Source organism: Budorcas taxicolor, chromosome 19 (genome assembly GCF_023091745.1).
Source record: "Budorcas taxicolor isolate Tak-1 chromosome 19, Takin1.1, whole genome shotgun sequence".
NCBI classification, from domain to species: Eukaryota; Metazoa; Chordata; class Mammalia; order Artiodactyla; family Bovidae; genus Budorcas; species Budorcas taxicolor.
The window spans coordinates 37,236,632-37,263,694 of NC_068928.1; the positions used below are offsets into that span (position 1 = coordinate 37,236,632).

The 27,063-nt window shown below is 47.0% G+C and overlaps 2 protein-coding genes across 2 annotated transcripts in view; one reads left to right on the forward strand and one right to left on the reverse strand.

Moving 5' to 3' along the window:
- IGF2BP1 (insulin like growth factor 2 mRNA binding protein 1) overlaps positions 1 to 26,758 on the reverse strand; it is a 40,510-nt gene extending 13,752 nt beyond the window's left edge. Inside the window, exons 1-4 of the mRNA XM_052657243.1 lie at positions 26,584 to 26,758; positions 25,384 to 25,444; positions 1,784 to 1,832; positions 1,206 to 1,257 (exon numbers count right to left, since the gene is read on the reverse strand). Coding sequence (XP_052513203.1) covers positions 1,206 to 1,257; positions 1,784 to 1,832; positions 25,384 to 25,444; positions 26,584 to 26,758 — 337 coding nt within the window. The remainder of the gene's footprint in view (positions 1 to 1,205; positions 1,258 to 1,783; positions 1,833 to 25,383; positions 25,445 to 26,583) is intronic.
- Positions 3,093 to 3,593, forward strand: LOC128064505 (40S ribosomal protein S24-like). Its single transcript, XM_052657244.1, has one exon. It carries the CDS (start codon positions 3,130 to 3,132, stop codon positions 3,526 to 3,528), a length of 399 nt encoding a protein of 132 aa, XP_052513204.1. The 5' UTR covers positions 3,093 to 3,129; the 3' UTR covers positions 3,529 to 3,593.
- Positions 26,759 to 27,063: the final 305 nt, after the last annotated feature.

Genomic DNA, 27,063 nt, shown 5'->3' on the forward strand with positions numbered 1-27,063 from the left:
ACCAGATGAAACCCACATTCCCTGCATTGGCAGGTGGACTCCTAACCACTGGACCACCAGGGAAGTCATCCAAATTTAATTTAGCTCATTTCCTCTGAAAATAATTTATAATCCTAAGCAATTTGAGAAGAACTTAAGAAATTTTTGGAGAAACTTCAAAAATCATAGCAAACATTTTATGATCTAGAATTCCTTTTTATTATTTCTCCTTCTGCAAGGAGATCCAACCTGTCCATCCTAAAGGTAATCAGTCCTGGGTGTTCATTGGAAGGACTGATGTTGAAGCTGAAACTCCAATATTTTGGCCACCTGCTGCAAAGAGCTGACTCATTTGAAAAGACCTTGATGCTGGGAAAGATTGAAGGCAGGAGGAGAAGAGGATGAGATGGTTGGATGGCATCACCAACTCAATGGACATGAGTCTGGATAAACTCCACGAGTTGGTGATGGACAGGGAAGCCTGGCGTACCGCAGTTCATGAGGTCGCAAAGAGTCGGACATGACTGAGTGACTGAACTGAACTGTGGGCCTACTGTTTTTTCTTGGCTGCGCCAGGTCTTAGCTGTGGTATGTGGGATCTAGTTCCCTGACTAGGGATCAAACCCAAGCCCCCTACATTGGGAGACGGAGTCTTAGCCACTGGACCAGCAGGGAAGTTCCCGTGGGCCCAGACTTGAGAAACATTTTGCCTGCCCATCAGTATGTGCAAAAGTTTTCTGCCTTTTTTTTTTAATTAAGCAAAGACATGTAGCTGACAATCAGTTTCTATCCCCTCCACCCAGCCCCACCCAAAAAAGACAACCTGTTGATTATTTCAGACAAAAACCAAGAGTCATGAAGCTTTTAAAATAAAAGGGCTACAGATTTACTTAGCGCACAGCTTCCATTCTTAACCTATTTCTAAAATCTTGGGAACCTGTTTCTACCTTGGCTGGCTCATGGAGACTCCATGCTGGGAATGAGTGATTTTGCTGATTCTCTTATTAACCAGAGGAGAAGCCAGTTCCAGAGAAGTAGCAGAGCCAGCGCTGGGACACTCCACTCTACCTCCCTCCACGGTACCCTCTGGCTGTCTTTGTTTGGTGTTCCAAAGAGATGTGGCACCAGAAAAGGAAGCAGAGCAGATTTCCGCCCTTCGGCCCCCCACAACTCCTCCAACAGCCATCTACCCCTACCCCACTACCGCCGCCTCTATCCACTCTTACCTTGCTCGCAGTTCTCCACTGTACCATACTGAGCCAGCAAGCTGTCCAGTACCTGAGAGCAGGGGAAGGGAGTACGGCTAACCTGAGTACCCCAGGAACTCACCAAGTCATCACTGGGCACACCCCTCACCCCAAAGCACTGGGAAAGCCTTTGGTGGGGACTGAACATGTTACCTGTTTGGTTTGCCCTTTCTCAGGTACTAATGCTGGTGGTAATCCATCAGAATTTCTTCACAGAATGTACTTGAGCTCAAAAAGGAACTTAAGGTCCTTTTGGGAAGCAGACCTGTAGCACCTGGGTCTCCAGCCGGTCCTCTGTCATCTCTAAGCTTGGGGTTCAGGAATACCCCTCCCACCTCCCTGATGCCTCTCACCAGAGGGAATGCCCAAGAAGTCATGCTGGAAGTCTTAGGCTGAGGATGCAATCCAACTGTCCACCCCGCCACCCCCTCCCTCAGAATCTCTGGCCTAGAACCAAGCCCCCAGGACACCTCCCAGTCATCTCTGCCACCTCAGGCTAACCAAGACTTCCCTCCCAGTCTCCATGACCCCACTAACAGTTTCCCCTAATCACTTACTTCCCATCGAAGCTGGGGTGGAATATTTCGGATCTGTATTTTTCGACTCCTGAAATTAAGAGAGAAAACATCAGTGACAGCTCTGGATACTTTAGGGGCCTGTGACCTTGTAGGTTTTACTCCTCGTTCCAGTCTATCTTCCTACCTTCTACTCAACCACAAAGCCTTAAGAGTCTAAGAATGATAACCTTTGGGAATGGAAATCTGGCCTTTCTTTAGAGAGCGAAATACAGTGCGCCCACAGCTAGGAAAGCCAAAACCAGGTGCCCTAAGCGCTAGGATAACTAATTCCCCCCAGTCATACCTGCTTTGTTCATCTCTTAGGTTCCTCACTAGTTATATCTTACTCAGTAACCATCCGTTACCACCCACCGGGTTTCAGCCTCTAGGAATACAGAGCTAGGTATGTGAATTACTGTATGAATCCTTCACCTGATACCTTTTTAAATCGGGGTCTACTCCATGCTGGATGACTTTGTTCTACATGCTGGGGACACAACTGATAAACAAAACAAAGTGCCTGGCCTCGAGCTGCTCACAGTTTATTAGGGGAAACATATATGCAAACAACTTGCAGCAGGATAGTTGGCAGTAGCTAAGCTCTTTCTTTGATACAGATTTAAACTTGCGCTTCACTTAGCACTGATCTTTAAAAAGTTATTTAACTCGAGGCTCAGTTTTCTCCTTTGTAAAACAGGGATAATACCTATTCACAGGGAGGTATAAAGTGATGTTAGATAATATTATCAAGAGCTTAGCAAAGGGTTTCGAGTAAGCATCGTACTTAAAATGTAATAATAGACACACATGTGGATACTAAGGTGGAGTGATTAACACACACAATCCAGCATCGTGACCACCCCCTTCCCTCCTCCCAGTTTATTATAGTTCCTCCTTCCCATCTTTCAAACCCCTCTTAAAAATGTAATTTTCCCTAAGGAAGGCTTTCAGGTTCGAGGTTGATTCCCAGGGCAATTAATTGCTCACCACCCAAATCAATGCCCTAATCCCTGGGCTTAAAACATTTCAATTGACTTGATCTGCACTGGTCAATTGTCACTTGTCTTTGTGTATCCTTGATTACAAAACTCTCAGTTTCGGGACATGGTCCAACGAAATTCCAGTGGCACGAGGGAAAAATGAGAGCAGAAAGCAAGAAAGTCCAGTTCCAGCCCTTCAACTGCCCCCGACTGGCTGTCCTGACTAAGCCACTCAAGCTTTAGGCCCCGTGTTCCTGGCTGACATGCAACAGGGCCAAGTCAGTTCTTGCCAAGTTAGGGGAAAATCATGCTCAAAACACATGAGCGCTCTTTTCCTCCCTGGCTGCTTGAAGATCAGCCGCCATCATGAACGACACAGTAACTATCCGGACTAGGAAGTTCATGACCAACCGACTGCTTCAGCGGAAACAAATGGTCATCGATGTTCTTCACCCTGGAAAGGCAACAGTACCTAAAACAGAAATTCGGGAAAAACTGGCTAAAATGTACAAGACCACACCAGATGTCATCTTTGTATTTGGATTCAGAACTCATTTTGGTGGTGGCAAGACAACTGGCTTCGGCATGATTTACAATTCCTTGGATTACGCGAAGAAGAATGAGCCCAAACATAGGCTTGCAAGACATGGCCTGTATGAGAAGAAAAAGACCTCAAGAAAACAGCGAAAGGAACGCAAGAACAGAATGAAGAAAGTCAGGGGGACTGCAAAGGCCAATGTTGGTGCTGGCAAAAAGAAGGAGTAAAGATTCTGCAGTGACTGTATCTGTGGTGATTGTGCAGATTTTTCATGAAAGAGAAAATAAACTAAGACCTTTTACATGTCAAAAACAAACAAACAAACAAACAAAAAAACACATGAGAGTGAGACTTCCTTGGTGGTCCAGACTCCACGCTTCCAATGCAAGGGGCATGGGTTCCATCCCTGGTAGGGGAACTAAGATCCCACATGCCACGTGGCGTGGACAAGAAAATATATAAAACAAAACCCTACACACACATGAGGGCAAGGGAAGGGATGCTAAACTCTTAACTGTAAATGTCTTGATCTTGGCTCTCTGCCCTCGGCCAGCTCACTCATTTCACCCGTGACCAAGTCTTTCTTTAGATGTAGAACAGAAACAGAAGGGTCTTTAAGACCCCTTCTAGCTCTGCAGTTTTGGGGGTAGAGAGTCTTTATCAATGAAATACACTAACGAAATCTCTTCTGGGGTTGAAACAACTTAAGGGAAATGTGGCATAATGGTTCTTTACTTTGGTTTGGTTCGTGAACCTGATCTAAGGAGGATAGATCATAGCAGGACAAAAGAACAAGCATCAGAAACAAGCCCCCTTCCAGGGCCTCGGGTCCCACACCCCGCCAGCTTCTCGGGATCCAGTGCAATGGCCAAGAGTGAGCTTCATGGTATCTGCATCACATGCTATATGGGATTTCCCATAAACAACTCATTTTGTGATGAAATGGGCAAAGAAAACACAGGAGCTCTCGCAGGAGGAAAGTCAAACTCTTGGCGAACTGAAGAGGTGATTTAGAAGACTGAGAACACTGATCTACCTTAATGCTAGTGACAGGGGTCACCAAGGTGAGTGAGGACCTCTCTCAAGCAAATGCTTCTGGAAGGACCACAAGAGGATGGGCAGCTGACAGCCTGGAGTTCAAACCAGTAAGGGCTTAAAGCAACCCCCTGCGGAAGTTTAGTTTGAAGAGCACTCTTTCAGGATGGTCCCTTACTACAATCTCAGGTCAAGGGTCAAAAATACCCTCTTCAAAAAAATATATATCCTCTTCTTACTTCAAACTCCCTCTTTTAGGGGCTTTCTTTTAGGGTAGGGAAGAGTTGGGAGGGGATGGGGAGGTGAAATCAAATCTCAGTTTGGGATGTTAATCCATATCCTGAAAGCAATGGCAGTCTGGAATGTCTGGAATGTTCCAAGAGAAGGAGCAGGGAGGAGGGCAGGGACACCCAACCAATGAAAGAAAAGACATCCTGCAGCCCTCCCCCACCCCCAAAAGGCATGGCTCACCCACCTCTCCGGGGCACACACACCCAATCCTGGGAACCCACACAAGGCCACTTCAGGCCTCCAAACCTGGCCAGCAAGGCAAACCCTGACAAAAACACAGAGACCACGAGCTTTTGACTTTTAAGCCCTTGGCCTGGTTTGTATTAAGTATTGCTATTGCTAAGTCGCTTCAGTCGTGTCCGACTCTGTGTGACCCCATAGACGGCAGCCCACCAGGATCCCCCATCCCTGGGATTCTCCAGGCAAGAACACTGGAGTGGGTTGCCATTTCCTTCTCCAATGCATGAAAGTGAAAAGTGAAAGTGAAGTCGCTCAGTCGTGTCCGACTTAGTGACCCCATGGACTGAAGCCTTCCAGGCTCCCCCGTCCCTGGGATTCTCCAGGCAAGAGTACTGGAGTGGGGTGCCATTTCCTTCTCCAATGCATGAAAGTGAAAAGTGAAAGTGAAGTCGCTCAGTCGTGTCCGACTTAGCGACCCCATGGACTAAAGCCTTCCAGGCTCCCCCGTCCCTGGGATTCTCCAGGCAAGAGTGCTGGAGTGGGGTGCCACTGCCTTCTCCAATGCATGAAAGTGAAAAGTGAAAGTGAAGCCGCTCAGTCATGTCCGACTTAGCGACCCCACGGACTGAAGCCTTCCAGGCTCCCCCGTCCCTGGGATTCTCCAGGCAAGAGTGCTGGAGTGGGGTGCCATCGCCTTCTCCAATGCATGAAAGTGAAAAGTGAAAGTGAAGTCGCTCAGTCATGTCCGACTTAGCGACCCCATGGACTGAAGCCTTCCAGGCTCCCCCGTCCCTGGGATTCTCCAGGCAAGAGTGCTGGAGTGGGCGCCACTGCCTTCTCCATGTATTAAGTATGGTGCTACCTAATTTCTTTCAGGCCCAAGGCACATGGGGCCATGTTGAGAAGTGGACCCAGTACTCAAGTCCCTTCCAGGAACCCACTGCTAACTCATTCACCCTACAGGCATTTCCGGTTGTGCAGTACAAGCTGGGCCAGGGCAGGGTGCTGAGGGCTTGGAGGGTCAGGATGGAAGTTAAGAATCCCTGACTTCTTTACTCGGTACCTTAGTTTCCTCCTGTGGAAAACTGATAGGGCTTTTGTGAGGACTTAGAACAGGCAGGAGGCCTGCTAAGTCATGGTCCCAGTCCCAATTTCGGTCAGTCCCCAGGACACTGGCATGGGAAGAGGCTACACGTCTGACAAGGAGTGGCTACCTGTGATTGTAAAATGGTTAGGCTTCTGCACTGATGGGGAAATAGCAGGAAATACCACAGCCCACACCTCCACCTCCTGTGACAACCGAAGGGTCCCAATCCAGCACTCGACTGATAGACAGGTTTCCACTAGATTAGAGCGGAGCCTCTGCACTACAGGCACACAGGGAACTGAACACTGAGCAGGACCCTACATGCCAATACCTACTGTTCGGAAAAGCAAGAGAACTCCCAGAGGTTCAGGAGCCACCACCCATCCTGGAGCTGATAAACTCGTGAAGGGAAAGAGTAAAGCCTCCAGCCCCTGGCAATGAAGGCATCGGTTGCACAAGTCAAATTATTTCCCTGGATGCCAACACCCTGAGGCTTCTGACCCCCTCTGCCTGCCCTAACCAGCAGGCCCTGGGGCAGCTCCCCAGACACAGAGCAATCATAGGGGACGCTCCCTTCTGATGTGGTTGGGGACAAGCAGGGGACACGAGGGCCACAGGGACCAAGTGACCTCCTTCGAGCCCAGGGGAGATTCCAGGAGAGACCAGAGGGAGAGAGCATCTGAGCAACAGCTAAGGAGATAAATAGGAAAACAAGAGATTCAGGAAGAACAGGAGCTGGACACCTGAAAGTATGACTGGAAAGCTCCCCGGGGCAGGGAGCTCTGATCCTTTTTACTTTTTGAGAGACATGTCATTGACCTTGAATGGGAAGGAAAACAGTTCATTAAGGAAGACACTAACATGTCAGGAGTGCTTACCAGACGCCAGGTGCAGATTCTACACCTCCAAGAAGCCTCCCACTATCCATGCCCATGGTAACTGCAGCTCCACTTTACAGACTGAGGCCCTGAGATTGAGGGCTTGGGTATCTGCCAAGTCAGATACCCAGAGTCAGAGTCAGTACTGAAACACAGAGGCTGTCTGGTTCCAGGCTCTTCCAGGCTTGTCCCCTTGTGCTGCCTTTTTGATGACAGAAAGGAAACAAAAGTCTTTGCCAAAATACAAGAAAGGTTTGGCTTGAGGACAAATCTAAAACACTCACAGAGTTCAACCATCAGAGTGAAGAGCAGATGTGCTGAGTGGGTACTGCTCTCCAGGAAGTCAAAACACCCCACCTATAACTTCTCAAGACATATATTTCCATAGTTAGTTGAAAAGGGATTCATGGGTTTTGAACATTGACTAGATATTTGATAATATTAGAACAGGCTTTGGTAACCGTATGTTTGTTTTCGATATCTGTGAGTCTATTTGTTTTGTATATAGGTTCATTTGTACCATTTTTTTAAAAATTAAGATTCTTAAAAAAAAAGTCAGGGGATTCCCTGGCAGTCCAGTGGTTAGAGGGTGTCCAGGTGGCAAAGTGGTAAAGATTCCATCTGCCAATGCAGGAGATGCAAGAGACACGGGTTCGATCCCTGGGTTGGGAAGATCCCCTGGAGTAGGAAATAGCAACCCGGTATTCTTGCCTGGAAAATCCCATGGACAGGGGAGCCTGGCAGCTACAGCCTTTGGGGTGGCAAAGAGTCAGACACCCCTGAGAGACTGAGCGCACAGGCACTCACAGCAGCAGTTAGGACTCTGAGCAGCTCTCACCATCAGAAGTTAAGAGCTCAATCCCTGGCAGGGGAGCTAAGATTCCACAAGCCTCAAGGCATGGCCAAAAAGATAAAATGCTGATTTTCAGAAATACATACTGAAACAGTTACAGATAAAATGTCATGTCTAGGTTTAAAGTAACCAGGGGTAAAATTAATACAGATCAAATATGATTTGGTAATTTTTGGTGATGGGTACATGGGGGAATTATTTAATTATCCTTTCTACTTTTCAAAATATTTTTTTTTCCATAACAAAAACTTTCTTAAAAAAGATAATTCTAGCTCACCCAATTTTAATGTCATCACAGATTCAAAATTAATGCGTCTAAGCCAATGAAGTTTTTTCTTATTTTATTTTTGTTAGCAAGAATCCAGGCCCTGGTGAGGAGCCTCATGGGGGCAGGGAGGACGGGTCTGAGGTCCAGTGGAGAGACAAGCAGACGCACAGGCCCCCTTTCAGAAGGGGGCCTCCCCAGACGACAGAACGCACACCTGGACAGAACACACCCTGGGAGGTCTTTAGGTCTTCGGGAGGACAGCTAAAAACTGCCTGCCTTAGAAGTGTTCTTTTTCTAACCCCTGCAGACAAACCACCTCCTTCCTCCTTCCACCCCCATGTCCAGAGGGTAGGATGCGACCTTCAATTATGCTAGCGACCTCATCTTGCTCTAGTGGGAAGACTCCCTTTACATCAAGGTGGAGCAAGCCAGTTGTGGGGAGAGGCAACAGCAGGTTTTGGAAAACTGTTCAGACTTGGGGCCCCAACCCCCAGAACCCCCTATCAGAATCAAATTAAGGCTTTCATCTCTCTAGAGAACTAGGATTAAGTCAGATTCTCCAGATTAGACCCTCATCTCCACCTCTCCCCCAGGTCACGGTTCTGACTAGCAGGCTGCATGCTCTTGAGCAAGTCAGGCCTTCAACTCTACAGACCTCAGTTTCTCACATCACAGAAACAAAGGATTAGGATTAGCCTATTTTACTGGATCTTATATTCCCAGATAGAGATCAACCCTGTCCACCTACAGTGATACACTTTCTTTTTTTTTGTTTAATGTCTTTGGCTGTGCCAAATATTTAGTTGTGGCATGCAGGATCTTCACTGTGGCATCTTTGCTGTGGAATGCGGGATCTTAGTTCCCTGATCAGGGATCAAACCCAGGCCACTATGCATTGGGAGCATGGAGTTCTAACCACTGGACCACTAATTTTAAAAGTTCCTACACCTTTTTAATTAGAGTGATTTTCTGTGTCTTAATGGTCTACAGAAGTGGTTGTGAACCAATTTTTCCCCTGGAGATTCTCATTAGGAAATATGATAAAAGGTAAGAACACTCTTCACCAGAAAGATGCAAACATTCTGCACACAATTTAAAGATTTCATGGGTTAACAAAAGCTTTGGAATCCATCCATAGCCCAAAGTTAAGACACTCTCTCACATATCCACACTAACTTCATCCCCAGTGATACCCAAATTCACTCCAGCCTCCAGGCATCTCCTCGAAAATGTGGGAAGAAACAGCCCAAGGCAATTAGAAAACTAAGCTTGCCTGGTGATGGGGTTGGGGTTATTACTTGGCCATTTTAAAACAGTGAGCAACTAATTAAGATTTTTCAAACTTGCAATGATACCATGTTCTTTTCATTCTAATCAGCAGTCAAGGTCATTACCACTTTCTTAAGGTTTCTGGTGTCCAGCTGCTGGAGTCATTCATTCCAGACTTTCTTGGCACCTGCTAGGCACTGAACCTGTGTTATCCACACTGCAGTAGCCATTAGCCTAGTCACGTGTGGCTACTGAGCACTTCAAATCAGCGACTGAATTTTTTCTTTAAACTAAAGGTTTCATATAATTTAACTTTTTCGTCTCTAAATTTTACGAACTCTAAATACAGATCAAATGCGTCCAATGAAAATTTATCATATGAATTGGAACAGGCTCTAACAGTAAAATAAAATACACATTGGGTTCCTAAGATTTCATGCTCATCATGATCAGTTATTCAGTTATGTCCGACTCTTTCTGAACCTGCAACCCAGCAGGCTGCTCCGTCCATGGGATTTCCCAGGCAAAGAATACTGGAGTGGATTGCCACTCCCTTCTCCAGGGGATCTTCCTGACCCAGGGACCAAACCTGGGTCTGCTGCATTATAGGCGGATTCTTTACTGCCAAGCCACCAGGGAAGGTATTATCCCCCAAAATTAATAATAATAAAGTAGTAAAAATAAGTTTATACCGATTGCATGCTGACAATAATCTCTGAATAAATTTTAAAAATAATTTGTTGAGTTAACCTTCTACATTACTTTCACTTTTTTTGAACTTCCCTGGTGGTCCAGTGGTTAAGAATCCACCTGCCAATGCAGGGGACATGAGTTCGATCCCTGTCCAGGAAGATTCCTCATGCCTCAGAGCAACTAAGCCCAGGAACCACAACTAGTGAGGCCATGTTACGCACAAGAGAAGAAACCGAAATAAGAAAGCCCTCGAAAAGCAACGAAGACCCAGCACAGCCAAAAATACATTTAATTTTTTTCCACTTTTTTCTCAATGTGGCTATTAGAAAATTTACACTTAGATGTGTGCCTTGCCTCACATTTCCATTGGACTGTGCGAGGCACTGTGCTGCAGTACAGAGCACGGAGTGATGAGGAAGCTAGGCAAGCCTCCTGCTTTCAGTTTACAGTCCAGCAGGACACCCTAGCTTGGTTAGGGATGGGAGAAGGGAACAGAAAAGGTTAACTGCATTGAGGAGGTGGGCTGGGCACAGTAACCCTTCAGAAGTGGGTGATACTGTCGACTCCTCAACAAGAGAGTCCCATGCAGCTGACACCAGAGAAGAGGCACCGACCCCCCCCTCCCAAAGCTGGCTCCCATCCCAGTTGCTTTGCCCAACTGAAAAATCACACATAAAAGATGTCCTAATGTGCCAACCTCTGCCCTTCCCATAAGATCACCATTGACCTAGTCCTTCCTCCCCACCCTGCCTCCTTATCCCTGTGGAGTGGAGAGGTGGAGAAAAAAATAATTGTGCAGGAAAGCTTCTGAAGGGGGCGGACCTGGCACGCTCCAAGCATGGCAGTAGCTGAGAAAGGGGGCGGGGCTGGGGAGGGGAGGAGAAGCTGGCCCAATGCCCAGGGCTCTGTGCCAGGCTGATCCAGAGGTAGGGCAGCCAGACAGGCAGGCAGCCGGGTGGGTTGACGGGCAGGGTAGGGGCTTGAAAGGAAAACACAGACCTGCTGGAAGATGCAGGACCAGGCAGAGCAGATGCCACCACCAAGGGGTCAAAGTATTGGGGAAACAGGACAGCAGGGACACCGCTGGAATGTATCTCTGGTCCCTCAAACATGGTCTTTTAAAGGTATGCAGCACACACACACCGTCCGTGTGCTCCTGAACTAATGCTGAGGACAGGAAGCAAATTCCGGGGAGAAACTCTGGGACAAATCATAGTCCCTCTTTGGAAGGCTCTTGTACTGTGTTTAAAGTGCTCCTGGCCCGCCTGCAATCAGGGAAGAAGACGGGGATTCATTAGGCTTCTCAGATGACCAAGGACACACACACATCATTAACCCAGCAATAGCAAGTTCCAGTTGAAGAAAATCAGATTCCAACACCGAGGAAATCAGATGTAGATACTGAGGTCTAACAAGAGTCCTAAATAGTCCCTCTCATTTTATAGGAGAAACCGAGGCACAGGAAAAGGAAAGAGACTTGGAAACCGAGGTAGGACTAGAACTCAGCTCTCCTCCCAGGCTGGTTTCTGCTCATCTCACCAAACTTCGGTTCTTTCTCTCTGACAAGAAGTGTTAACACAGCAGAAGCTTGTATAGCCCCAATGTCAGCAGCAGGAAAAATGCCCATATTCTGTATGGCTAAGTGCGTGCCAACTGGCTTTTATTGCATGCGGCTCCAATTTGGGCACAGGATTTAACTTGCAGAAGAGCTAACTACACTATAATACGGCTGGATGATTGTCAGAGAGATTTGTTAGCAGGGAAAAAGTATAGTCACCAAATATTGTCTTGCAAAATTTCATCTTGGTTTGGGATAGGCAGGAGTGCAGAGGTGACAGGCAGTTGGGAAGGCGCTACCTGGTGTTGGAGAGCAAGCAAAGGAGGAATAAATCTTTTGCTCAATTTACTCATCTCGGAAATACATGGTTTGACTAGAGAGCCCACTTTTTTTCCTTGCCCATCTGGGCAGCGCCAGAGGAAGCCAAAACAGAAGCTAAGGCAGCGTAGCTCTTTCGAGACAAATTCCAAGTCAGCCTGGGCCAATTGCCACTCCCTGCCTCCACAGTGCTCTCTCTGCCTAGAATCCATGCGCTTTCACCTGAGGGCTGCCTAGAGCCCGAGATGGCCTCCTGAGCTCAACAGATGAAGTGCGAGGTGTGAAGGAGCCATGCGCTAAACCGGATGCATGGAGACAAACAGGAGAGGTGCCCACTGTGAGTAGCACAACCCTGCTGGTGGAGGGAGCAACGCTGTGGGTAAGAAATGAACCATTGGGGACACCGCTCACCTTCATTCTCTGGCTGGTAATGGGAAGCGTTCCCAGGATCTTCCCTCAGAGTGGGGGAGGCTAATACACTCTGACAGAAGGAAAGGTAGAGGGGGCTAGAAAGACCTCACGGAGAGACTGATTTAGCTTTCATCCCCTCAGTGGAGATATCAGCATCTCTTGAAGAAGCTTTAGAGCCAAAAGGTCTGGCCTCAGGGGCCAGAGACCTGGCTGAGGATGGAGCTGACACTCAGGGGAAAGCACTACCAAGGTGTGCCTCAGAAATGAAGCAAGGGGGCGGCAGGGTGGGGGGGTCCCTCCCCTCATGAGGGACCAGCAAGCTCTGAAGCACAGCTCCAGGCTAAGATTTTGAGGCAGAGAAGCAAAGAAATGAAAACTAGATCAATCTTAACAGAAACCTTCTTCTCTTCTTCTGAAACTCACAATTTGCACTGAGAAAGACCTTGGTGTCACTTGGGCGCTTCTTGGAATTGCTAGTTTTCCTGTGAAAGGATGGGAATGTATGCCAGTAGACGTTGAAAAATACAATTTACCCTGTTGGTGGGAAGGCGCTCTGGTTGTGTTCCTCCAACAGGAGGTTAACAACCTCAAGGAATTCTCTCCTCCAGCTGCCAACACAGACCTGTTGGTGGTGGAAAACTTCAGGAACTGCTGTTTCTTTCTTTCTAATGGGTAGTGCATCAAAACAATTCTCCCCTGCCACGGACGCGCAGCCCTGAGTTCTGCCCCGGCTTGGGCGGGAGCGACATGCCCTCTCTGTTAAAGGCCTTTCTCCCCAGCCCCAGACTCTGCCAGGACGTCCCATCAGCGTCATGCGAGATGGTTCTCACCATCCTGGGCCAGGAGCAGGAGCAAGGGCTCGAAGAGCCCAAGGGACCCAGGGCGGCGAGGACAACGGGGAGCAGGCGCGGCAAGGCAAAGGAGAAAGAGGTGCCTGGGAAGGGCGGCAGCAGCTGAGGGTGGGGGAGGGCTGGCAGCAGCTGGGGGGGAGGAGGGGAGTCCTCATGAACGGGCAATTGAGAAGGGCCGAGCAGCTGAGCGGCCGGGCTGGCGTCGCCGGGCCTGTGCCCCACGTGGGCCGGCCCCTTCCCCCAGCCCCTCTCACCTCAGCCGGCAGAAGCCGAGCGCTCAGCCCCCCAACCCGGCTGCTGGGTGGGCCGAGTTGGCAGAGCACAAGGAGGGGGACCGAGGGTGTGCCCGGGGCCCGCGGGGGCCCGGCGGTCTAGAACGTTCTGCCGCCAGAACCCCCTCGGCTTCCCGACTCGCCACAGCCGGTCCCACCCGGCCCAGGGGGCCCCGGGCTACCCGCGCAGGGCCCGGAGGGGGAGGGGACAGCCGCCGGGGGCTGCCGGGTGGGGGTGGGGACCAGGACTTTGCCCTTTGTCTCTCTCTCCAGAGCCACCGGCCGAAACCCGACCCCATCAGCGAGCCAGGCAGCCAGCGAGGGGCAGGCTCCCCCTCTGGGGTCCTTTAGTAAATCCAGACCCGACCTCCCTGTGGTCAGGGCTGTGACTGAGGTGGTCCTGTGGGGGAGGGGGCTTCCCGCCTGCAAACAGGCCTGCAAGCATTTAAGTGGGAACCGGTTGGGGGTAGGGGGCTGGAAGTGGGGCCGCAGAAGCAGGAGGGGAGAAAATGGCCCGGGAGGCGGCATTCCTTAGAGACCTCGGCTGGGCTGTGGGAGGAGGCAGGACCCGGGCCGGGAGGCCTCCCACTGAGAAGGCAGGAACTGAGGCCTGGGAGTGGGGTGGGCTGGGGGCGCGGAACCAAGAGGCCTTCCGGGCCTCGAGAAAAAAGACCCTCCTCCCTGGGCGTTCTGGGAGCCACTATAGAAAATTTATAATCAAAGAGTCACACCTCCACGCAGAGTAGGGCATTTGTCTGGGGGTGCAAATGACATTCTTTTGTCCGCCCTCTTGGGGTATCATCAGTTAAAGATAGTCTTATTAATAACTCACGTTTACACAGTACTTCAGCAAAGAGGTGGACACAACAGCCTCTTTAGGGTTTACAATCCACACTCTCCTATGAGCCTAGAACACAAGAGGTTGATTTGAGCCTCTAAACCACAGAATATTGAGAATATTTTTACTTTCATTCTGCAACTTAAAAACAGGCTCAGGGGTTAAGTGCCTAGTCCCAAGTTGACACTAGCCTGCCAAGTGTCACCACACCATGAAGCCTGCTCCTGCTCACCAGGAAAAGGTAACTGGGTTCTCGCTCCTCAAAAACATGTATGAGCTATGAATTATGATTCTGTAGGCTTGTAACAAAGGTTAACTCTTTGTCCTTTCCTGCTAGGAGGAGGCAGGGTGGGAGGGGAAGCCACTTGGGCCCTGCCCTTCCCCCCAGCCTCCCATTTTCCCCAGGTTTGAACCTAAACAAAAGGAAAAGGGAAAGAAAAAAAAAAAAAAATCAGCCTAAAGCTCCAGCCCTGGCACCTCCAAGAATGCCAAGAAGCTCTTAGAACTCAAAATACATACATAGCCAGTTTATTTTCCGGGTTTAGGAGATGGGGAGGTTTCAGATGGCAGGAGGCCCAAGAAGATACTGACCCCAGATCCCAAAGTGCACCCACATCTGGCCAAATGGCAAGCTGAGATGGACATCTGAATCCTAAACCACTCAAGTCCTTCTCCAATTCATTCAACTCCCTTTCCGTAGGTTTTTCATTAAGAGAAGAATTCCCATTTCCTATCACAGCTGCCCAGACACAGGGAGAACACTCTTAGTTTTCTTCAACCAGTCAAGATTGCCTGAAAATCCCAATGATGAGAAGAAAATACAATGCAAGGCAGGTATAAAACATCTAGAGTCAGGAGACTCAGAACACAGGAAAAATTAATGCCAAGCATGTTTTTATTTGCTAACCTTATGCTCTCCCCCCAAAAAACATTCAACTTCTCTTAAAGGATCACCTGCTCCCACCTTCTAAGAGAGCTCAGCCTTGAAGGTACAAAGGTCTGAGTTTGAATCTCAGCACTCCTTATTCAAGGTACAACCTTGGCTAAGCTACCATAACCACTTAGAGGTTCAGCTTCTTCTGTGGAATGAAGACTAATGCCTGCAGGGTTCTTAGAAATCAAAACAGGAATAATGCCTACATCTCAGTAGGTACTCAATAAATGCTTATCATTGCAAAAGGCACTCATCTTTTGACCTACAGCACAAAAAAGATGCTCAATAGGGGAAATAACAGTGACTATTCAGTATCTACCTGGAGGGGGGCTCTGCTCTCCCCCACTAGGATACCACCACTCTCTTCCAGAAGAGTTATCACCCCACAAACATCTCGCTGCCTGCCCACAGTTTTCTCCCGAATCCACTCCTATTTTTTCTGCCCATCCTTCGAAACACAGCTCACACTCACTCAAAGCCTACCTCCTGCTAGTTCCTGAGGTTGTGTGCCTCACATTGCAGCCTCTTGGTTTCTGTGGTCCCACAGCTTTTCTTGGATCTAAAGTGAAAATGCTGGGGGGCAGGAATGTTATCTTGCACCTTTTTTGTGCAGCTCCTTCTCCCTATGTCTCCATTCCCTGCCCTGAAAAAGACCAAATAATGCTAGATAAAAAAACCAATGAATAATCAAATATTTAATTCAGGAGAAGGGTCAGGCAAAGACTCCCATTTTATATAAAATGGGGAGGCAACCACCATGTAAGAAAATCAAAACCGATGATGCAAATACGGCTGGAGGGAGGTAGGAATGGGGTGTTACTGTTTATGGGGTACAGTTTCAATCTTGCGAGATGAAAGGATTTCTAGAGATAAGTGGAGAGGATGGCTGCACGCCAATGTGAATATTCTTAGTACACCTGAACTGTATACTTAAAAATCGTCAATTTTATGCTCTATATATTTTACTTCATAAAATTGTTTTAATTATTGCTTACTAATTTTAATATAAAATTTAATTTTTAATTTAAAATTAATTTTTTTACTATGCCACAGCTTATACCAAAAAAAAAAGGATAGAGGAGGAAACCTAAAATCTCCAGGAGAAAAATGATCTGATAAAGTGTACTTCCTTGCATCTCCACACTAAAGACTAAGGTCTGTCTTTGTATTATATCTTGTCCTTTGTATTTCTGGTACCTGGCAGAGGGGATGTCAATAGCAGACTCTGAACAGATAAAAATAAGTGCATGCATGCCTACATGCATGAATAGAGGTACCAAGCTTTGGAGCAATATGCAAACTATCAGATGTCTAGTTAAATATTTTCTTACATGATTTAGTTGTAAATATGTATTTTTAAAATTATACCCCACTTCATCCCCTAAAATGGCTGATGACTGAATGGCAAGACCCCCACACACTCAGACTAAAGTGGCTGACTGTGTGGTGTTTTAGAGGAGAAGAGAGGAACTTGGGCCTAGACAGGCACTATTCTTCTAGTTAGAAATTCAGGGAATTCCCTAGGGGTCCAGTGGCTAAGACTCTACACTTTCAATGTACAGGGCAGGTGTTCCATCCCTGGTTAAGGAACTAAGATCCCACACGCCATGGGGCACAGCCAAAAAAAAAGAAGTTTAAAGGAAACTACCCAAGATGGTCGGGGCAAGGGTGGGAAAGTGAAATAAAGATGATCTGAGAGATCTTCGAGGTTGTGAGGTTTGTGAAATCATTTTATTCCCCCTCCTGCCTCCCACAGCTTATTATTCTGGGCTTATATCATTCCAGCCTATTCTAAAAAGTCAGCAGAAGCAGCTTTGAACCAAATGGTAATAAACATTGGGAGGAAACCCCTCTATATAAAATGAAACTTCAGCCAGCTAGATTTTCCCTTCTTCCACATTAAATAAAAAGTTGCTGGAGTGGACATGAAAAGATTATTCTTCTGAACCCTGCTGTCTCCCCAGCCAACATCTTATTTACATCCAGTCCTCACTCAGAACAAACTGGCTGCAGCCACCAACAGCCACGTCTGTGAAGGATCGTCTTTGCCCTTTAATTTAGGGTTCCGTCTCCAAATCCTGCCAAGGCAACTGCTCTCTATTACAGTTGGACTTCTCCTCCCAAGCAACTTAGAGACCTGGAGGAGGAAGTGGCATAAATGTCTAATTCTGAATAGATAGCCCCAACAAGTTTACTCCACCCAACAGCCCCCACTTGAGTTCCTGTCTCCCCTCATTTTCTCCTCCTCAAGAGTACCTAACGGAAAGTTGACAAGCCCCAAGCAATCCCAAATGCCACTCCAGAAAAGAGGCAACACACATCATTCCACATAAACTAATTGTAAAATCCTTTATAGTAACTGATTAAAGTCACAAGCCTGTTAAATGGTCAAAAACCACATCCGGATTGAAAGCCCTACCCCTCCCCATCCCACTAAGAGAAGATTCAATCCTCACTCTCTGGACTGAGATGTGGAGAGGGACTCTAAGTCTGTGGGTAGGTATGCTTGTACCTTTTGAGCAGAAAGGGCTGCAGAAAGGAAGTGGACATGAAGGTGGGTCCAGAGTACACCTTTGGAGAGTATTTCCAGACCAGGGAAACAGACTGAGACCACCACGGCCTTGCCATCTAAGAGGGCACAGGGAGGGGAGCCAGGGATGCAGTCACTACCTCTGAATCCAAGGGACCCCCAACTCCTGAATGCCTACTTTGTTAGCTTAAGTAAGAGCAGAACTTCAAGAGAAACATGCCCATCTCCTACCAGGTAGGGGAAGCTGCTTATTTCTTCCTTCCTCAGCCCTTCTAGAGGACTTAAGAGTCCCCTTCACCCAGAATTCTCACAGCACCTACCTCATCTGCAGAATTAGGGGAGTTCTCCTCTCATCAGTTTCCCTACCCTACAAGCACCTTTGACAGTAGCACCAGAGTAAAATTTCAGTGAGAAACCTGGTCCAGGCTGAGGGCATCAACAATGGAAAATATGCTCTATTCTCCTAAAAGGATGGTTAAGAGACAATGGTAGGGCCCATATCTAGGGATTCTTGGCAGTTGCCCTGATGAGCTTCATCTCTATCTCCCAAAAGGTGGCCTTTCCTTTTAGCACACAGGTTATCAAAACCATCCTACACACAAATCCCCTTCAATATGCCTATCCATCACTGTTCCACATAAAATGCACACCATATTCACAGAAGTGGACTTGAACACCTTACCTACTGCCTTCGGAAAATAGCCCAATGCTTACACCCAGTCCAAAGACAGGAGGCACAAGTCCGTATCGAAAACAAAGGATAGGAATAGCTAATGTGTGGTAGCACCAGTTTACAGTTAAGGTAATGGTGGCTCAAGGAGATTAATTAACTTGTCCAGTTTCCCACTCATTGCTGGACTCCAAAACTCTCCGGAGATCTCTGGCGACACCTGGAAAGGTGTCCACACTTCTGTAGGACTGAGTGAGGGACCTAGGGAAGGACGTGAGACTCTGACCTAATAATAGTGCTTCCTCTCTCCTTGAGCCTCAAGAATTCTGAAAATGATTCCTGTCCTCCCTGCTCCTGTTGCCAAAGAACTCAGACTCCATAAACAACCTTTACACAAAACAATCTTTTAAAAATTTCTAAATTCTCTCATTTCTCCTCTTAAAGATTCTAACTATATCCAATTAACTAAATTAAACCATCCAATCAAACTTCACTCAGACTTAACATTTTCCATTCCAAGTGGCCAAAACATCTGGATGAAAAACTCATTTTTTAACTGAATTAACTCAAAATGAGTAAAAATGAAGCCTTCCTTAACCCACTTTTCCTAAGGAAATGTTCAAAGGATTGACTAACATCCACAAAACAGATATGCTGTAGAGGGAAAGAGAAAATGAAAAGAGATCCTTCACTTCTTCTGTCTCCTCTCTAACAGGGATCTTCTCCACAACCTCCCCCACTAAACTATGAACAAAGTTCCCACCCATCCTGACCGATCACTTATATATGCCTTTAGCCCCCAAAATGCCACTTGTCTAATAAATCAGACTTGTCCTTAGGGGTTTTGAAAATATCTGAACAGTCTAGTAAAAAAATTCTTTTTTTACTCTTCCAGTTATTTGCTCTGTATTTCATACAGAAGCAGTTTACTGGTGGCTCACCATGCTCTCTGCTCTCTGCCACACGACCAGAACATCAGATCCTGGAAGCCTGGACTTCTGCACGGTGGTGTTTGTTCTGTATACAGTTACATTTCAGCGTTTCGCAATCAAGTTTTCTCCAACTATATTAAAATGATGAGGTCCAGACCTACTCTTCTCCTGTGATTTACCCATAATCAACACACATCTTATTTCAGCAGTCTGCATTTAGGGTGAAAGGTTGTTCAAGCCTCTTCTTCCTTCACTCCATGACACTTTATTGCAAACCTACTGGCTGCAAAGGAGAAACAGGTCTTACAAAGCTGACTCTGCTTGTTCAATACTAGGATGACCCCTTGGACCTGCTAAAAAGTACAGAGCCCCCTGTGAACAAACTCCAGGTTCTTCTACTGGAACACAGTTAACAAACCAAGGACTGGACGTCTCCCTGTTTGTGCTGCCATCACAGGCGCTCTCCTGGACAATTGTCTTCCAGCCAAATCAAATCAATTTCCAAAAAAGCATACATTTTGATTCCACGTTTTTTCAAGGACAGACCTTTTCTTATTTCCTTTGACAGACATTTTAAAAGGTATGGACTAGACACAGGTGGAAATAGCATGCAAATCTGAGGTTAACGTGGAGTCAAACACTTGATGGATCTCCGCAGCCTCACCAGTGGCCAACTGAAAGACCTACTGTCAATCATTTACAACTAAATAAAACCCATGGTAGATCCTCTGGTTACTATTACTCCCTTTGTTATTGTTTCAGTCAGCCTTTGGGAGGTGGGGACACACAGTCCATCTACTAAAGATTAAATATTATCCCACTCTGTTAACTCTTCAAGGTTCTATGCCCCATGGCTAAGGGCCTCAGGTCTATGGGACAGGGCAGCAACTAGAGGGACTTCCATTTTCTCTCCACCTCTCTCATCCTCTTTTCCCCGGACCCGCTCTTTTCCTGTCTCCTCTGCCTCTTCACTCCACATTCACCCACCAGCCTTTAGCTTTTGCCTTAGAATGGAAAGGTCTTGAGACAGCGCGGGTGCTAGAAGGTCTGCACCATGGGGCCTGGGACCTCTCCCCGTGTGGAAGGCCGGGTAAGCCGCGGCGAGGTTTGGGATCTGGGGGCTCCCAGGACCAAAACGAGGCTGTGGGCCGATGCGTCGCAGCCAGGGGTCTCGGGGACCCTGGGAAAGGAAGCCCTCCTCGGAGACCCAGGCCTGCGGCTGTTCCCGGGCAGGGGCTGGCTCAGAGGCAGGCGGGGGCCCCTGCGCGGAGCGGGCAGAGATTGCGAGGCCGGGGCTGGGCTGGGGCTGCGGCGGGCGGGGAAGGGTTAGGGCAGCGGGGCCGGCGCGGGCTCTCCAGGAAGCGCCTCCAGCGCCGCCTCGACTTTCTCTGCTTTTTCAAAAAGCGAAGGGAAGGCAGGCAACTCCGAAAGCAAAAATCGCCTTGCCCTGGGCTGAATCTAACACCGTCTTCCAAACCTGGTGTCTGAGAGCCCCTCTCCCGTCGGTCGCTGTGCGCCTCCGGCCGCTCCTCTTTAAAAGAGAAGCGGGCAATCCACCCCAACCCCCATCTCTCTTTCTTTTTTTTCCCCGTCTGGAATTTCCAACCCAGGACTAACTCGTCTGATTTTTCCAGTCTCCCCTGCTGCTTTTTTCCTCCCCTTTTCTCTCCCAAACACTCCCATCCCAAAATCTAAGCTGCACTTTCTGGAAGGCATTAGCCACATTTTAAAAATCTTTTAAGAGGATGGGGAGCGAACAAGACATAATTTAAATTCTAACAGTTGGCGAAATGTCTGTTCTTCAAACGCCTTTGGTTCATACATTTATTCTAATGACAACATGACCAACACCAACACCACCCCCCCCAACACACACACACAAATCAACACACGTACAAATAATCTATATCTCTTCACCACAAAAACCCTTAAACGTCTACAAATAGCACTTAGGTCTCCTTCTTTTCACTTTAAACCAGTTCTGAAAAAAAAATTTAGTGTTTAAAAATTTTATACTCACAAGCCTATCTCAATGGTGCCTTTGTCAACTGTTGTTACACATTATAGAATAAATAAGCTAAAAAAAACCAGGCTTAAAAGTACTCAAAGACATAAAGTAAGATTCAAATGACATATATTAAGGTAATTTTAAAAGATTAGATGCTCTGAAGCTTTGAATCAAGATTCTTCCAATGATTAACGTCATGTACTTCACCTCTAAAACATAATTACAAGATAGAACATTTTGCTCTTGTTCCAGCAAAGTCTATGCCATTACAATTTTACATTTGGACCAGTTAACTATACTTTGAATAAATTAGTGATGGGAATTACAATTCTTCCACCTCTTTACACAAAAGTTCTCCATCTGGGAAATCATTGGAGTAAAATTTCATCTACTTTGGGTTAGAAAGCCAAGGGTTCTGGAAACCTACAGCTCTTCCAAAGGACAGTCTTATACCACTGTCTTTAGCAAAGTCATCTTCAAATACTGAGCACTAAATGCTAAGTTAAAGATTTCTCTAGCAGTGAAAAAAATAAATTTGCAAACATTTACTTTCTAGGTGACAATTAAAATGGAAAGAGTGAATTGATTCCCACCTTTTCTCCAAACAGTGCAGAAAAATTAAGAATCAACTGATTTTTTTCAACTTACTTAAAACTCAAAAAAACTGCTATTAGTTAGGAAAACCTTTTTACTAAAAGCGTAAAACTATTTCTACTTTCAACTTACTTGTTGAAGACCTGGTCAAATGTACCTTTCAGCTATAAACCACTATGGCAAAAGTGCCTGCGAATACTCCCACTCTAGTACTTTTCCTCCTTTGAAGTTTCTTTTTTTTTTTTAAGACATTCCCTTGCTTCTCTTATAATTCATTTCAGCCCATAAGAACAATTTTCCTTAAAGGCAAACCCCTTCCTGAAGGCAAAATTTTTGTCTGTTTTGAATACACTCAGTGATCCAATTATTTCTTCAGCGTCTCCATAAATCCCTTAAAAATATTTGTTGCCATTCACAAGCCATCCCTTTACAGAGATTTTTAAAGCAACCAACTTTTAAAAATTAAACTGTACAATCAGAATAAAGTTTGAATACATACTCTTCTGAGTTCTCACACTTCATTTGGCTGGAAGACCATTTTTTGTGTGTTTTTTGATAGTTAGAAATACAAGGGAAAGTGTTCAATTAGCCCACCTCATTTTAAATCAGAAAAAACAACACTAACCTGCCTAAGAAAATCAAAGTCTTCATCTTGAACACATTTCACCTAGAGAAATGGAGTACATCTTTTTTTTCCCTTAACAACACCTTTTATTTTGATGACACCAGTTGACAGGAGGTATGCTATCTTTAGGCCACATTCCTCTAGAAAAAGTCACACACAGTGGTCAATTAAACAAAAATTTAATTCCCTTTTAAGGAATTTTCTTCCAAAATACCCAAGTCTCATTAGGATGATACCCTTTTACCTTCACTACTCAAGTGTCTCAAATTTAAAAATAAATACAAATGCTTTCCACAATTGTTTCTAAAATGTTTTTGCTTTCCCTCCTTTGTCTTAACACTTAGCAGTAAATTTATATAGATTCTCAACAATAAGCTGAAACTCTTGACTAAAATTCCAACACTGACTAAGAGGGTACTTGGAAAGGTGATCTCAAGAGAAATTTAATGCCATTCATCTAAAAAATTCAATTTAATGTTTTCAGTGTTAATGTATATTGTTCATTCTCTTGAGTTCTTAAAAAGGAACAAACTGTATTTATCAAATAGATACAAGGTTAAAACAAAATATATTAATACTTCAAAATCAGTTACTCAGAAGGAACTGCTAAAAAATATTGTATCTTTTGCTTGCTAACCCCCATCCTCTAAAAACAAAAACAAAACAAAACAAAAAACCCCCAGGAACTAGGTTGGAAGGTTTTTATGAATTTCTTGGAAATCTTTAAAGCCATAGTTCATTTGGAACTGAGTACATCAAGAAGAGTTCTCCTCTATTTTTAAACAGTGAAAACAACACACACACACACACACACACACACACACACGCCCCACATATATATATATGCACCATTGTTCATTTTGCTTAAAATACATTAGTCATAGTTAATTAACTAGTTCCTGTCCTATACATCCACAAAACTAAAAAAGCCAGGAACAAACCAACTGAAGAAATACTTCTCAGACAGACTGAAAACACATACCACAACATGCTTCCTCAAAGAACACAAAATGATAGAGCAAACCGACTTCAGGAAAACAAACCTTTTTTTAAATCCTAAAACTTCAAAAATTGATTCATTCTAGAAAAATGAAGTGCCTTACCACCACTCAGAGGAACAAAACACAACTGACTCAATGTTTGTGCTCAAAAATTGTTTCAGGAAGGGGGGAGAACACACAAAAGTTTGAATATGGGTGTGGAAAGGAAGATTTTGTACCCAGTCCTCACAAACCCCACCCGTTCCCAACTCAAAGAAGCTCTCAGTAATACATTTTGGAGGGGACAAGAAGCAGCCTAAAAATGGCTTTAAAGCAAGCAGATGGCTTAGGAGAAAAGATCCATAAAATACAGAGCACCATGAAAATTAAAATATAAATGTTTTGGGTTCCATTTCATCACATTTTGCTGTTTTTCTTGCTTTTCACTTCATTCCCTTTAAAATTTAAACCATCCTTTAAAGCAAAAGGAAAAATTCCACATTATTCAGAATTCCAGTTATTCTGGTTATTTCCCATCAACAAGTTTCAAACACTCAGCTTTCAGTTCAAAAATCCACTATCTTCTCAGTAAATCTACTGATGTCAGTGTACATACTTCTCTTATTCCCATCTCCAGGAAATGCTTCCAAATAATAATACTTTTTTTTCTTTCTTCTGCTTTTATTGCCTCTTTATTCCTTAACCATAATTGCCTTTCCAATAACAGAGTATTTCAAGCACTGGAGGTTAAATCACAAGCTCTATAAACATAGTTACAAGTCATATTGATCATCTATAGATACAACAGTTCCATGTTACTTAAATATCTCAACCTAAAGCACTGAACAGATTTTTCTCACATTAAACTTTGTAGATCCTCTTAACTGCCTTCAAAAAAGCACAGTCACCCACACTTCCACTCTCTCACCCAGAAAAAGCCAGGGACTATCCTGAACTGCAGCAAGTTTCCAGTTGAAATGAGGGGGTGGGGGTGGGGGGGGGGAGGATCATAGATTTTCTGGGGACTGCAACAGGAGAGAAAATTCTGCACTGTCAACACGTTTAAAGTGAGGTTTGCAGAAAGACTCTGCCCTTATACTTCCCAGCCAGAGTTCAATGAAAGATATGAACCATGAATCAGTTTTGGGGATAACATGATAGAGGTACTCCCTTTGCTAAAGAGAGAATAGGAAGGTACTGAACAGTCTCTTTCTTGCACACACACACACACACACACACACACACACACACACACACACACACACACCCATTCATCCAGGGAGTTCTAGACCCTCCAAAGAGCCCCAGCTCACAGCCTGAACACAAAGCTCTCACCCCAGATGGTCCCCTTGTAACAATGGACTGAAGGAGTGGGGGTGGGGGGCTCGGAAAGGATAGTACAGCCAAAGCGTATTTGCAAAATCCAGTTGGAAGGGGTGGACTAGGTCTGAGGGGAGGGACTAGAGGTAGGGGTCTGTGAAAAAAAACTACGCCTTTGCCTGTTCCAGAAATATAAATAAAGCGCAAGCATAGAATTCTTCAGGGGGCAGGAACTCATTCCACTTCCCCTAGGAAGTCAAAGGGGACCCCTCTTCCCAATTCACTTAAGAATTATGGTGAGAGAAGGGTGGAAAAAACAGGCCTGCTAAAAAGTTGCTGAATGTCCATGAGTCTAAACTCTTAAAAAGATTTTTAGCTTCCCTACAAAAATAGCCCCACACACCTGAACAAACTCCAAAAGGTTTCTCCCCTATTGATCTTTTTTCCCTTTACTTCTCCAAGTAACATCTCCAAGTCCACCCCAGCCCCAGCTTTTTTTTTTTTTTACAAGCTGTAAACGACCCATTACAAGATCTTAGCCAATCTTCCCTCCCTGCCCCCAACATCCGGAGTTGGGGGTAGGAAGGCCAGTAAAGGATTTCTTCCCCTGGAAACACGATGGACCCCTAAACACAGCCTCTCAGCATCCCCAGGCTGACCCCTCCCCAGAGAAAAGCTCATTCCTACCTTTGTTTTTTGGGAACGGAGTGTTCAATCTCTAGGCGTTTTCCTTGCAGCTCCACTTTCCCTACAGATTAAATTGAAAAAGACAATATGAGGGCTTGGACAGAGGGTAGGGGGCGGGAAAAGGAAGGAGAAAGACACTAGGGTGATTCAGGGGTTACTGGGATTTGAGATCTTCCTAGGAATCCAGGTAGTGGGTTCCGCAGCTGGATGTGAGAAGGTCGCTGGAGGAATGGTGGACTCTATAAATTCATTATCGTGTTTTCTGAATTTGTGTTTTGTTCTCTCACTGAAGCTAGCTGAGTAGTGGACGGCTCTGGGAGCCGGATTTGGGAGATGCGAGGGCGTCCGTGTGGGCCGGCTACCTTTCCAGCTCCCAGATGTGGGGAGAGGGGACCGAGAAAGGGCTCCCCGTTTCTCCTAAAGTGTGTGGCGGGGGGTGGGGGGATGGGGAGCAGAATGAAACTTTATTTTCCTGCCTAGCCAGGGAGAAGGGCTTCGGGTGGCGGGGCGGTCACCTGTCGGGACCGGCCCGGAGGCGAGGCCCGGGGAAGCGGAGCGGGGGCCCCGCGGGAGGGTCCCCGGCGGCCGCGGCGCGCGCCTCTCGGCCCAGCCTGGGTCTCGGGAAGCAGCATGGCGACCCGCCGCCGCCGCCGCGCCACCCCGCTCACGCCCCACTTTCAAATCAAAATGGCTCAAGCCCCGGGCCCTGGGCGGGAGGCGGGACCCCGCTGCTCTCAGGTCGAGCCCGAAAGCTGCAGTCCCCACGGAAACCCTGGAGATCGGGAAACGAGCGAGGACCCTTCCCCGCCCGGAAAGGCCTAGGGCGGAGAAAAGGGAGGGAGTGCTGGGGGGTGGGGGGGCCAGCCTTGGACATCGAGGGCCTGACTTAGAACGACGCCCACGCGGTGGTCGTCTTGGTGGCGAGTTCCCCCCCTCCTGCCAGCGGGGGCTCCCGTCCCGTCGTTGGGGGGGTACGGGGATCACTTCACTAAAACCTCCAGCTCTTCATCTAGGGCTGGGAGGGACCGGCGAGGGGTCAAAGGGGGAACCGAGAGGGCGTCGGAGGAGGTGGGTGGAAGTCGGTACCCAGGCCAAGCCCCGCAGGCCGGGAGCAGAGAGGAGTTGGCGGGCAGGGGAAGAGGAGGAGCAGGTCCCCGTTGTTCAGGCGGTGCTTTCTCCGGGGAGGGGGTGGACTCTTACCCGAGAAAGTTTCGATGGCCTTCATCGCCCAGTGCTCGTCGGGGCAGTCCACGAAGGCATAGCCGGATTTGACCAAGAACTGGCCGCTGTAGGAGATCTTGTGCTCCGCAAACACTTTCTCCAAGTCCGCGGGGGTCACGCTCTCGTTGAGATTGCCGATGTACAGCTTGTTCATGGTGGCGGTCTCGAGCAGGACGCGGTCCCGGGCAAGGCCGAGCAGACGGGCGCGGGCGGCGAGCCTCCTAGGCCGAGGCGGGAGGCGGCGGCAGCAGACACAAACTTTCTTTGCACCCCACCCCTCAAGTTGTCCGGACCCGGGGCGGGGAGAGCGGCCGGAGGGCGCGCAGAGGTCGCGGGAGAGTTCGGGGAGGCCCGGGAGAAGTGCCCGCGGCGCGCTGGGAGGCGGACGACGCGGCGCGGCTCCTTCCCTTCTGTCCGAAACCCCTCCGAGCGGGCTGGTGTGTCACGTTTCTCCGCGGC

What these genes read in the sequence shown, in the direction of transcription:
- LOC128064505 (XM_052657244.1), top strand. Translation starts at nt 3,130, where the DNA reads ATGAACGACACAGTAACTATCCGGACTAGGAAGTTCATGACCAACCGA.